The sequence below is a fragment of the Pagrus major genome, chromosome 8, assembly GCF_040436345.1.
Source record: "Pagrus major chromosome 8, Pma_NU_1.0".
NCBI classification, from domain to species: domain Eukaryota; kingdom Metazoa; phylum Chordata; class Actinopteri; order Spariformes; family Sparidae; genus Pagrus; species Pagrus major.
This window is the reverse complement of record NC_133222.1, coordinates 33,068,224-33,082,576: the sequence shown is the minus strand read 5'-3', so window position 1 is coordinate 33,082,576 and position 14,353 is coordinate 33,068,224. Positions and strand designations below refer to the sequence as shown.

The window sequence follows — 14,353 nt, the reverse complement described above, 5'->3', positions numbered from 1 at the left end:
CACGCTACTGAACGTCTTTTTCTTTTTTTTTGATTAAGAAGCCCCTAGCAGCAGAAATAACATGCTGTGCATTTCATTTTTCTGTTGATTGATCGATCAACTAATCTTTTCTTTGACTCTCAGCTCTGACTGACCATCGGATTCTTTCAAAATTAGATGCCTTCTTTAAAGATACATCACATTTTTTGTACACTGTGTACAAACTGTACTCATCTGTGTAATTGAAAACACTGGAAGCACAATCCATATATGAATGAAGTGCCTTTTTTTTTGCGCTATCTCACAGTTACATGTAAAATCCTCCTTCACTGAACACTGATAATGCTCCTCTTTTTGCTTTGATTTGAATGTGTTAAAGCTTTTCCCTCCCCAGCACTACGACTGCAACGCTATCTCAGAAAACGTTCACTACATTCTCCCAGTAGTGTTTTGAACTATTCCTTAGCGAGGCTTTGGGCCGTGCTGTTTTTTTTGTCGTCATCATGTCGTTGAGCTTTAATTGACTCAACAAGGATTTAGCAGTTCTCTAATGACACCACTTTGAGGACAAAGTCACGCTCATTAGTTCCCAATGATGCTCGATTCACATTGAAATTTGCCAGATGTGCTTACAGTTTAGGGATATATGTTTGAAGATCCTTCCTCTCTCACTCTTTCTCTTCTTTTAGCAGCATCAGTACTTTTCTCCTTATGTCAATTTCCCTCTGTCTTTTTTGTTACATCTCCAACAAACATGTCTCTTTTGTGGCTTTTGTGTTAATTGAATGACTGAAGTCAGTTCCTACCTTAAAGCAAGGACTGACAGTAAGAAGAAAGTGTAGATAGAAATGTTTTGGCACAAAGGAGAGAGAAAGAGGAGAAACCAACAGAAAGTGAGATGAAAATACAGTAGAAAGGTCGGGAGGACAAAAAAAAGAAGGGGATGGAAGGGCGTGTCCGTCCAACCAGTGGGACGGCGTTGCTTGCTGGGGCGATGGGCGATGTGAGCTGGTGATTAATGGACGTCGTGCGAGGTGGGCCGATAAACGGTGTGGGATTAGAGGACACGTAGCGACCGGTGGCCCACCGTTAACTGGGAGCAGTGACGCCGCCCCGCTCGGCACGACCTCCACGGCTTAGCCGGGCTTTCATCTGGCTGAGGGCTGCGGCGAGAGGAGGGGGGTGATGGGAGAGGAGAGGTGGGGGAGAGGCAGGCGAGGACAGAGATGGGCATATAATTGTGCAGATATCAACAGATAGTTTCTGTGTTTGCAGCGGCACCTACCAACGTCGTTCGCTGATAGGCGTGTGTGATTGGTTCGAACAGCTACCACGACAATAATGAGTTTTCATGCTGATGCTTCCACAGCTACACGCACACACAGTTGCATACTGTGGCAATACAGATGCAAACGTTCCTTTTTTGCTTTTTCCACAGAGGGAAATAAATTACCTTTATCCTGTGTGTGCATGTGTGTGTGTGCTTCTTTTTGTCCTCTTTTGTGCTTCTGAGATTCAGATTCAGTCTTTCATTTGAGACCCCCATGCTCTCACAGACAGGTGTCTGCCTCTGCACAGCGCAGGTGGGGTTTGCGAGTGTGTGTGTGTGTGTGTGTGTGTGTGTGTGTGTGTGTGTGTGTGTGTTTGAAGCTCACATTTTAGAGTTTGTGCGAGGTGTCCATGGGTCATTTATGCTTATGAGTGTGTTTCTGCAAACCAACTGCTGTTCTGTGGTTTATTAGGATGCTGGATATGAGCTTTGGGGTTTTGCATGGTGCTCGGCACCGCTGAGTTGTGGCGCGTGTGAGTGTGTGTGCGTGTCTGTGTGTGTGCATGCACATTTGATCCGCATTTGCGTAAAGACTGTAAACAATGCTTTCCAGTGTCTGTTTTGTGCTCTGATTTAAAGTGAATGTAAATTAAGGAGACAAATCTGTTTTTTGTGCCTGTTGTTGTTTATCTCATCAGTTCCATTTAGTGAAAACTGAATGTTCGTAAGTTCAGCTGACAAAACTGAAAGCCACAAACTGAGGAGAATTTGCAGTTTTACTAAATGACTGTATTTGACCTTCAGAATTTCTAATTTCAACCAAATAAATGCTGTATATACGGTATAAGACACAACCTCTGATATCAAATGATTTCAAAATAAAACGTGCATCATGGGTGTTGCAGAATTGATTCGGTGTTGTTTCAGTAATTACACAGCACCATGTTTTGTGCTGGCGTTTGTTGTGTGTAACACGTTTGAACTATACCTCAGGAACGCACCTCCACTGCACAGATGCCCCAGCGATCACAAGTGCACCAACATGGATGTGATCCCTCACTGGCTTCCCACCCGCAGTCACTGCCACCATGCTAACAGTCACATTGTAATTACATTTTGGATCTTACTGATTGCAGGACTATCATGTCAGCAGCGATCATTACATTTAGCCACAGTCAAAATACCAGTCAAACTGCTGTGGCTCGAATGTAAGCTCATGATTGGTTAATGAGAGTCCCACCTCTCAATATCCACAAGTTTCCTGAGTATGTCACTGCTGAGGTCACTGGGGAAACCATTATGGGGTATACAAAGTATCATAATAGATGACGCACCAGCAGCACTACAAAGCTTTAGGGTTAGGGTTAGTGTTAGCTAAGTGAGCTGAGCATTAAGAATAGTTTGTAGTATTCACTCGATAAAGTCACAAACCTAGATCTTCATGAATAAATGATTCACCAAGTGTCATGACGAAAGTCGTGCCCATAAGTTTATTTATTTTATTTAATAAGTTTATTTGTATCAGGGACAATGTACAAAATAACATTAGTCTTGAGATGAGAGAAGATGCTTTGTACCGGATTTAGCTTACTAGCTACTTTCCATCCGTAGTCCCTGTCGTGCAAAGTATCATGGGGGCTAGGAATAAGGTCAGTAATGCCGCTTTCCTACCAAAATTAGCGACTGACACAGGTTTTTTAAATGCGAGTCAACCCGTTAATTGACCCTATTCCCACTTCCTGCAGGCAAGTCTGGGATTTTTATCTGAAGGGTTATGTTATACGTCACGGACGTCACGTTTCACGTCACAAATGTGCTGGAAACAGAGAACAACACAGATAAAGTAATCACAGTCAAGCAGTAAGCAGCATGGAGGCCAGTGACGATGTTATGTTGATCATCAGTTTGTACATTTTAAGGGGTATGAGTCTACCACGTAAGGCTGCTGGTTTAGAGGGAATAACAGAAATTATTATTTTGTGATTTTTACATAATCTCTCTCTGTCTCTCTCCTTCTCTCTGTCTGCAGGCATTCATTCGTCCGTTCAGGGAGCACCACATCGATCCAACCGCCATCACTCGCCACGACTTCATTGAAACCAACGGCGACAACTGTATGATCCCCATCCTACCGCTGGCTCACATGGCCTACAAGTTCCTCACATACACACCAGGTAGCACACACGGAATTTTTTATTTCTTCCGCTGGCTATATAAAGCACAGAAAAGCACATGCATGTACAGCGCTTGAAGCAACTGGAAATACACACATGGCAAATGTTACACATAAAACCTTTCAGAAGTAAGAGAGAAGTAAGTGAGCTGCCAAAACTATTATTTATTTATTACTTATAATTGATTTACAGTGATTACTGTTCCATGTGAAAAATGTGGAAAAACACTGTGATCTCCTGTTAGATCGCACCTCCGCTACACAGATGCCCCAAAAAAGCAGTGGGAATCACAAGCTCAGCAACATGGATGTGATCCCTCACTGGCTTCCCACACGCAGACACTATCAACGTGCTCACAGTCACATTGTAAAGCTGTAATGTGTCTGTAAGGACTTTGGAAGGTCAACCTTACAGGGTCTAACAAACTGTAGCAGTGGCTTAGTGTTACAGGATGCCAAAGGTAGCGCCGACTCTGGCTGAAGTGTGTCCACTGATCACTGGAAGGCATGGGGCACTTCGGCTGGTAATCATCTGCGCTGACCTTACGAGTGCAGGGTGGGAGGGGAGGGACTGGAGGAGGAAGATCAGCAGGTGAAACAGAGCAACCTGTTATTGAGGAGGCAACATGTCCACCCGTCATGTCTGCACTTCAGCTTGAGCCAGAAGGTCACTGATGGGTATAGAGGGGGAGGGAGGGGAGTTGACATCAGTTAGCCAGGGTCAGTTTAATCTATTACACATTTAATTTCTACACACAATTTTTAAAACAGTGTTTTGCAATCCTGGCCCTGGTGGCCCGCTGCATGTTTTAGACATTTCCCTGCTCCAACACACCTGATTCAAATGAATGGGCCGTTATCAGGCTTCAGCAGAGCCTGATGACGAGCTGATCAAATGATTGTAAACAGGAAAAAAAGGTGAAAAGTCTTTGAACTACATTGCAAACTGGATTCTCTACTAACAGACAGCGACAGTTGACTCACATAAACAGTTCCACTGCAGATTAAACTGCATTATATACAAACTCTCCTTCCTGGGGTGCCAATATGTGGCTCGAAACACAGATCGCCAGTTGAGTGCAACAGCTTAATCCTGGATGTCGTGGTGGAGTCAGGTCTCTATAAAGATACAGGCTTAACAGCCTCTGATTTCCTGTTGTTTGTCAAACGAGTCCCATTTCACCCATTTTATTTTGCTGGGACCGGACACTACCCAGTAGCACCCTCAGTCCAATCTGCATCAGCCTTGCTCTTATCCCGATTCTCTTCCTCTCCTCTGTGGGGCTGTCCGGCTGGTCAGTCAAAAAGATGCTGTGCTCAGTGGTCAATACATGTTTCAGCAACAAAGCTGAAAGGAGCTGCCATCACAGTCAAATTCCATCTACAGGGCATTTAAAAATTGGGAAGACGGATTGAAATTTAGATTGTGGATCATGATTGTAGTTAAATAGTAGATCGTGTTATTTTTTGGGGGACCTAATGGTTCACCCCTACTTTGTGTTAAGTGATAATTAGCAAATTTTAACAACAATAATGTGTTGTTGTGCTCATGTTATTATGGCAGTATTAGCGTTAAGCTCAAAGCGAGTTAAAAGTGGAGTTATCCATTTCAAACATGCTCAATCTCATGAAGGATGATACAAAGACAAAAGTCTGAGAATCCTGATGCACATGAACCAACACATAAAGAATGTAGGAAGTTTTATACGTCCAGGATGGAGGAAAGAGGAGCAAAGGGGAAACTTGCAAAGGTCAGCTGCTTGTCCACAGCGGAGACCAGCGACGAGGGCGGTGAGGAGAGGGAGATTATAGGGGAGAGAGCGGTAGTGAGGTTCACTTGTAGGTGACATCCACACCTGTCATGTCACACACCGCGGGGAGTCAAGAGGTCATGAGACGGAGACAGGGAGAGACGCGGTGACATCTACACCTGTCATGTCTGCACCTCAAGAGGTCACCGCTAAGAGTTTGAGACAGAGGGTGAGAGTGCATGGAGAAGAGAGGGAGTGAGAGCGCGTGGGGGGTGGGGGTGGACGAGGGTCATGTAGCGGTAAGATGACATCTAAACCTGTCATGTCAAGCTCCTCACTGTGTCCAACGGTCACCAGACAAAGACAGGGACAGAGGTAGATGGTTAAAGCTGAAAGCCGTGAGGTGACATCTCCAGCTGTCATGTCTGCTCTTGAACTGGGGTCAAGAGAGCGCTGTTTCAACCAAAGAGAGGGAGCGAGGGATGGAGGTAGACAGAGAGAGGACAGCTGTAAGTCATACCGACAGGAAGACTCAGGTGAATAACAAGAGTTAGCGCTGTGACACACGGCTGTAAACGGAGAGGATGGACGTAAACCAGACTCTCACTAAGCAGGTGTTGGTGGCTCAATTACACCTGAATCCAAATGACAACAACAGTGAGCACGCTCCAGGCTGTTTACAGCCTTCATATTATTTAGAGAATTGATGCTCTCAGCTGCTTCTGTGTATGAGTCCTGACATGTTTGTCAACTGTCAGCTCGTATCAACACTGACACTCTGAACATTAACCACTTCACAGAAACAACTCTCTTTCTTCAAGTGCTCTTTTTTTTTCTTTTTTTTTTTCTAGCTTAAGGCGTAAATCTGAATTTAGGAAACAGTATTAATTACTTATGCCATGCTCCTTTCTTTAGTTCTCATGTTGCAGCATTTGAGAAGAATTACAGATTTGCTTGACTGCTTTCAATATTTGGCTTTATTTTAGCGTAAAAAGCAAGAAGGCTTCTGGAGCTTTCAGACGGACGGTGACAACGTCAACGTTTCGCTCTGACACCCTTTATTTCCAATGGTTTGAGCTGCACCATGGCAGTTTCTCGTAGCGCACCACTCAACACACCACTTGGTGTACTTGTGCCCAAAGTTCAACCGGGTTGATTATCTTAGATAATTTCCAACGGTGCACTTTTGTCTAATTCATAAAAGGCGCTGAGCGTAAAAATCTTGCTTCAGCAGGTCCGAAGAATCCCATTTGGTACTTACACATCTGTGATCTGTAGACCTCGAATCAATTTAAATTGTGATATCTTCTTATATAATTCAGCAAAAATAAGGATTTTGTCAGGAATAACCATGGACCAAAAGAGAATATCAACCTTTTTGAAAGCCTTGGCCTTGGTAGAGGAGACTGAAGCCAGACAACACGTCTCATCCTATGGACTAAATAGTGTATTGCCGTTGCACATTTATCATGAAGCTCATGCAAAGTTCACCACAGACTTGGACACTCATGCGCCCCAAACTTTTGGGACTTTGCTTAGAGATAAGATCATTTCCACGTCAAAGTAAGGTTTAATAACTAATAAATAACTACTTATACGTTTGTAAATGAGGCCTCTGGCACTGTATCCTGTTTCAATGGAAAATGCACCACATTAATGAAAGATGTACTCCAAATGCTGTTTCGGTGTGACTTCCTCACAGAGCCAGCAAACTGCTGTCCCCAGCCCTCATACTCCACCTTCATCTGAATATCACATAGAAACACAGAAGCACACATTCTGTCCAGTCCCTTTGCAGGAATAATGTGTAGTCGTTTGAGAGTATGACAATGAGACTGCAGAAGTTGTTTAAGTATTAAAAGGTTATACACGGGGGGTGATTCATAGTTGCATTTCAACATCAGTAGGACAGACAGATTTTTTAGGGACTTATTTTGAGGATGAAGTGTCTCACCCCTGACTGAGTGACTTAAATTTTCCTCTTGATGCCTGCGGCGCTGAGGTCAAAATATTCATGTTGGACTACTGATTTCAGATTTTGGAAAAACAGTCACAGACACTGAGAGTCACTGCTCACTGTCTTCATGGTTATATGTTGTGTTGCATTACAGGCTATTTGTCCTTTCCTTATCCTACTTATCTGTCTTTGTCCTCTCTTCCCCTCTCCCCTGTCACCACTCTTCCCCCATCTCTTTCTCTGTCTCCTCTTCTTTTCCCTTCTTCCTCATCCTCCCCCTCAGTCTGTTCTTCTCTCCGAGGCTCCTGCTAGCATCCTCTCTGTGGGAGTACTACGCCTTCATGCTGGCCCTCTTCATTAGACTAAACAGTTTGATCAATTATTCTATTAACTTAGCTCTGTCTCTCACTTTCTTTCTTGCCTCCCTCTTTCTGTCACTTATTAGAGGCCTTGGCGGCGTCCTATCCCTGGGACTGCTACGTCTTCGCCCTGGCGGTTTTCGTGACGCTGACCAATCAGATCCATAAGTGGAGCCACTCCTACTTCGGCCTCCCGCGCTGGGTCACGCTGCTCCAGGACTGGCATCTGGTGTTGCCACGGAAACACCACCGCATCCACCATGTCTCACCGCACGAGACGTACTACTGCATTACTACAGGTACGAACTGGTGGCCAGCGAATAGTGTGTCCACCACTTATTGGTAAAACATATGGTTACACATATGAGAGCTATTATTTAATTACTGATGCAGTAAGCTTTTAATCATTTTAATAATAATAATTATAATAAATAATGCAACAAATAGTTTTTGATTTTCATCAGGCAAATGCAGGGGTGCCCAAACTTTACCTTCGAGGACCGGAAACGGAAACTTAATGGTGGGCCACGAGCCAAAAGCAAACACCTATTGAAATGTATTGTTAAGATGCAAACGGTACCATGATCTCAAGTTAACAGACTGAATTCCTGCACAAAGTGTCCCTCTGACCACCATGCTCCGATTATGATAAATAATGATTAATAATAAGGGATGCCACATTTTTACCTCACAAAAAAACAGCAAAACAGAAATATATATTACAGTTTTTGATACATTTTTATATTTTTTAATAGAAACATTTGTTGGGTCAATTTGAACCTCATAGACCATATTCACACGGCAGCCATTTTCCTCTGATGTTAGGCTCAGGGGTTAATCAGCAAATCTGGAGGGATATCGAGCCATAGTTCAAGGTAAAACAATGTATTTGACAACCCATTAGCTAACGTTAGCATTCAACCGCTTCCTAGCTAACATTACCTTTTGATTACATCGGGTGTGTTTAAAATATGTGTCCAAGAGCCTTTCCTACCGTATCATGTAACACTATTAAACGCAAATTTTTGCTAGGAAGTGGTTGGATGTTAATGTTAGCTGTTGTCGAAAGCTAAAGGGTTATCAAATATGTTGTTTTACTTTGAAATATGACCTGATGTTGGTCTATGGCGGGTCAACTTTGGCTTGTGGGCCACACCTTGGGCAGCCCTGGACAAATGATATAAATGTATCATTTAAAAAACTAAAATTACGCAATTTAGCATCCAGTTTAAATTGTGTGTGTGTGTTATTCATTAGCAATCGGCTCAGTTTCATGTTAAGTGAATTATATAATTGAGGCTGATTATTGAACTGAAGGTTAAAGTGCTCTGTGGAGGTTTGGGGCAGGTTTCATTACATAGTTAAATATTCCTTTTAAATTAACAGTAAAATGTGCTGTCCAGTATTATCACTATGCTAATGGATTATTGATACAATCGTAGTGTGATCAACACAGCAACTTAAGTGATGGCTTCAACTCTCTTCTCATGTTGCCCTTATTTCAAAATAAGAGCACATTGTTATTCAGGAAAACTTATATTTAAAAGCAACTTAAGTATATCTGCTGGATAGTTTAAGTTAAGCCACGTTTGAGGGCAAAGGCCAGCGTTATGATTACAATGCTTACATACTTCGCAAACATATCACTGGGCAACCCAGGTGCATAACAGAAGAACTGTTTTTCAAAAGAAGTGGAGTTGCTGCCATCCAGTCTCTGAGAATTAGACTCAGTCCATCATCAGTGCTGTGGGAGATCATTTGTATACTTCTGAGAACAGATCAGACATATTTGATCAAAGTCAATCTCCTGGTCAACCACCACCTTCAAAAAAGAAAAACAACATTCCTTCCTTAATTTTGCATTCATCACAACATGGAGACTCTGAGTGTGTGTAACGTGACTTTTGAACACTATCTCGGCGGCCATTTTAGATCGCCATAATTGAAGCTGATGACTCCAGAATAATTTCACTTACAATTCTCGGCAGATTGGGACAAAATGGCGGCCGCTTCTGTCTGTCTGTCTGCCTCTTATAAATAACTAAAAGAAAATGTTCTGTTTGCGTGCGTGCGTGTCTTTAGAGACAAGCGGCCTCCGTAATAGATCCACATTCGGTATTCTGTGTGCATCTGGGTGAGAGGGAGAGAGGGAGAGAGCAAAAAGAGGGGAGGATACACAAGGGGGACTCAGCTTGTACGTCACCCTGTGCCCCTGCGGACGACAGATGTGTGTGTGAGTCAAGTTGAGGGGGGTGGCACAGGGAAAGTGTGTGTTTGTACACGCGCACGCTCGTGTACATCTGCATACTCGAGCATCTGTGTGTACTAGTCTTTTTGACCTCCTCTTCGGATTCTAACCTGTGGGTGTGTGTGCGTGGGGGGTGGGTTGGTGGCAGTCGGGGGCCCACAGGGGACGTTGACGGCCCCCCGCTCCCCCAGCCTGGCTGCCTGGGCCGGGCTTGGATTCCACTGGGGCTCGCCTAGCTGCCTTTGTGTTCGCCACCGGCTGACAATCCCCATGTATATTTAATGCTAACCTGCTGTCTGTTCTAACAAATAGGACTTCACAGGCAGAGGGGGGGAAAGGGGGGAGGACAGGGGAGGGAGCGGGAGGGCGAGGAGAGGATGGGAAGGAAGCCTGGATTTGGAAGGAAAAATAAGGAGTGCACGGCGAAAGAAGGAGAGGAGAGGAGGAAGGAGAGACGGAGGGAAAGAAAGAGTGAAATCAAACAAAACCGCTGGCTGCTTTACTGTCTTCCAGCAGAGAGAGGGTCACAGGAGGGACACGCACACACACACAACCACACACACACACACACACACACACACACACAAACACACACACCTGCAGCTATAGCATGCACCCTATGCAAACACATCACGGGTGGTGGTGTGTGAGCATCAGACAAGGGTAGCCTAAGTACACAAAGCCCATGTAGATGTCTCTATTTGCTTCTTGGCAGTATGTGTGTGTGTGTGTGCGCGCGCGCTTGTGCATCTGACATCTTGTGTGGACTGTGTGGGAAATTTAATAAAAAGTAAAACTGCATTCGTGCAACTGCTTTACTCTACAGTCAAAAGTACAGACTGTGTGTGTGTGTGTGTGTGTGTGTGTTCAGTAGTAATAGTAAAAAGGCCTTTTATCTTGAATCTCAAGGGACTGCTCTGCTGCTTCTAAAGCAGTGTCGCTTGTACATGTGTGAAACATGCTCGGCGTAGACTTGTGTGTGAGCGGTAGCAGCATGTCTGCACAGAGACTACTGCGCAGGCATGCATGTATGCATCTGTACATGTAAATGTACTTTGGCCTGCAGCCATACATACATTAATGTATTTACTTTAAACATACAGAAGACTCTCGGCTGTGAGAATTATGTAAACTGCGAAAGAACGGAGAATCTGGAAGTGTGTGTGTGTGTGTGTGTGTGAGAGAGAGTGTGAGTGTGTGCATATTCCTGTGTGTTAGTAGGGGCTAAGGATGTCTCCTGGGAGAATCCCTCCACCCCTCTGAAATGTAGTCTGAATATGATGATGAGGGTGAGACGGGAGGTTAGATGCAGATAGAAGAGCTGAGGATCAGGTTGCAGGTGGGGAAAAAAAGGAGGGGAAGAAAGAAGACAATAGAGAGAGGTGGAAGGACAGAAGGTGAAGCAAAGAGAAGAAAAGATGAAGTCCAAGATGATCGGGGGGGGGGGGGAAGACAGCGGTTGGAGAAGGGAAGGTTATAGCAGCCGGTGATCCCTCAGTGGGTGCTGTTGGAGCAGTGGGTGGAGCCACAGACAAAACAAATATCTAAATACAGTATCAAAATCTCCCCAGGGCTCCATGACTATAGACTGATCTGTCTGAAACACTTAGGTTTGTGCATGAGTGTCATCCTTCAGGTCATTCCACAACTTCTGCCCAGTGTGTGTGAGTGTTTGTCTGACAGCGCTGTCAGCAGGAGAGACGCTCTGTGGTGCGATAAGATTTTATTACTGAGCAGGACGGACACTTTTCTCCCACTGTGTGGAAATCAGATGTTTTCACATCATAGGTGATGAACAAAGGCATTAAAACATGAGTCTTAGGCCAGTTTTTAAATCCCTGTATTGGCTTTTGGGATTATTTCAGTAGTAAAAAAAACATTTCCAGAACGTCCCTCAACACTCAGGTTAAAACACATGAAAGTAAGGAAAAACAGAGAGAAATTAAATAAAGTAAGGGAGGTCAAGGGAGGGATACAAGAGGAGTGGAGAAAAAGACGAGGGATTATGTTGAATCATTTTCTGTGTCTGGTAAAAGGTAAAGAAGTCTTATACCAGTTTTACACCCAGAAAAAGTCCTAATACGCAACATTAAGAATTAAAACAGCTTTTTTTTACGGAGCTGATGAAGGAAGCTGAGGAGTGAGACAGTGTTACTTTTTTATATATTTTACTTCGGTCTGTCTTTCAAGTGCTGCTTGAAAGGAAACAAATGGAGATCAGAGAGCCACCGTCCTTAACCTCAGTGCACGTCATAGCGGGATTAAAATTGCGTGGTAAGCCGGATGTCATGTTTTCATTCAACCCAATCGGAGCTGGAGCCGGCAAACAACCGTCGAACATGGTCTAACATATATGGCAATAAAAGAGGTGAATGAAGAGGAATTTTCAAATGTACTCTGTGGGTGTTTTCATGGGAATGTGGATCTTTCAGATGAATTTTAGGAGTGGTTATGGTTTGCAGGTTCAACATTTTATTGTAAGTGTATCATGCAGTGTGGGACTCGCACAGGTCTTGGTCTTGTCTCGGTCTCGATACACTCCGGTGTTGGTCATGACTTGGTATTCGGTTTAGGTTGTCTTGACTTCAACGCTTCAACCATCACCACTGCAGAGTCATTCCATGAAGAATTGAATGCAGATTGTACCTTTCTCTCTGAGGAGTAAAGTCAGATGTTAGTGAGTTTGTTGTCCAGTGTGAAAGGTGAATGGAAATCCTGATTCAGAGGCCGAACTAATACCTACGTTTTCTAGACACCAATACTCACAAATCCTCAATTTCTCTCTCTTCCTCTTTCTCCGCTCCATTTTCTGTCTCATTTTTCCATGTTTCCTCACATCCCAGGTTGGTGTAACTTTCCACTAGACCAGCTGGGCTTTTGGAGGCGGATGGAGCAATTGATCGAACGACTAACAGGGCAGAAACCGCGATCAGATGACCTGGCGTGGGCCAAGAAGACCGACAGATAAACACACACGGACGGATGGGTTGACAGATGGGCTTGCAGATGCAGACACATAGAAATAGGACTGGGAAAAACACACACATGCACACACACACACACACACACACACACACACACACACACACACACACACACACACACACACACTTTACTCATGTCTCTGTGCTTCTAGCTTTTTTGCTAAAGAGCAAACATACAAGAAACGGTGTTTGCAAAAAAACAAAAACAAAGATGATTGGAGAGATTTCTGTTCGTGCTGGAGTCTGTATGTGAATAAGCTTTGAACGTAGGAGGCGAACACATTACGAGAGGGTCACACTGTAACAGCCTATCATTGTAGTCCTGTTTAACCAATGAGGTGTGCTGGTGTTGTGGTGTGTAGGTGTAGGAGGTTTCTGGAGGTTGGGCTCTCCAGGAGTGACACCATGCTGCCTGTCGCTGGCAGCTTCTTACACCACACACACGTACATAAATGCACACATACACACCCACATACACACGCCTGCACACAAACACAAACAAAGTCTGAAAGTCAAATGTTTAGTCACTGTCTTCTCCGATTTCTTTGTGTCTGTCCGTATTATATTTGTTTTTGACTTCTACAAACCTCTCCGCCCTCTATAAATTCTCATGGCTGTTGTCACACACAAGAAGGTGAAAATCTGATGATTGTGTGCTTTAGTATCAAAGTGTTGACACTTCCAACTCCCCTCTTTTGTGCCTGTGCTTGAGGTAAGACTTGGCGGGACAAAAATGTAAAAAAGAAAAAAAACAACAACAAAAAAAACAGTTTTCTAAAATACATACTGTAGCTTCCGTAATAACTTTTATAGTACTAATATAAACACGTCAGCAGTCAACTTGCAGATGCATACTTACACACTTATACACTTTTGAAATGCATACATACAACTACAACAATTCAAGATCATGTCATCCAGTTTTGGTATGTTGTTAACAGCACTTTCTGTTCATCCTGCGTGTGCTTTGCAAATAATAGAAGATTTCTTGTGCCGGATCATTTCTCATTGATCTTTCTGTACAGAAAAACGCTTGGAGGAGTCTTTAAGAATACACTTATATACTTTGTGAACAAAAGCTTCTAATTGAACGTGCTACTGCATAAAAAACTAGCCAGTAAAATGTTTTCTTTCACCTCGATCTGACATTTAATTAGAAGCTATATTTCATCTGAATTTAAAAGAGTTTAGAATATTTTAGCACAAATGATAACTTAGTTTTAGCAAAGAAGCATTTAATCTTTTTGCACTTTAATTATTATTAATTAAAGAGGCAGCTAGACTTATTTGTTGTCTCTTTAAATATCAAATCTTTAGTTAGAAATTCATTACAAATTAAAGGAACAGTGCAGCTACTTTTCTTGACCGACAGTTGAGGGACGCAGATGAAATAGAGCGCCGCAAGAATGAGTCGTAAAACCCCAAAATCAGTTACTTCTGGTTCCCTCGTGTCAAAGTCTATGGGGTTTATTTGGACGGGTTTTTGGTTAAATGCCTAAAATAAGGTATGTGTTTAACACAAACTTTTCGTGTTCTGTCCAACAACACAAAATACGTGTTTATGTGTATTTAAAAAGGCGGTTGCTACCAAGTGGCTAAATAAGACTACAGAAGTTGTTGTGGACCTTATTG

General features: G+C 43.3%; 1 protein-coding gene across 1 annotated transcript in view; it reads left to right on the top strand.

Moving 5' to 3' along the window:
- The window catches only part of LOC141001484 (plasmanylethanolamine desaturase 1), a 40,778-nt gene extending 27,478 nt beyond the window's left edge, over positions 1 to 13,300 (top strand). Inside the window, exons 4-6 of the mRNA XM_073472572.1 lie at positions 3,279 to 3,423; positions 7,576 to 7,788; positions 12,581 to 13,300. Coding sequence (XP_073328673.1) covers positions 3,279 to 3,423; positions 7,576 to 7,788; positions 12,581 to 12,705 — 483 coding nt within the window. The 3' untranslated portion in view covers positions 12,706 to 13,300. The remainder of the gene's footprint in view (positions 1 to 3,278; positions 3,424 to 7,575; positions 7,789 to 12,580) is intronic.
- Positions 13,301 to 14,353: the final 1,053 nt, after the last annotated feature.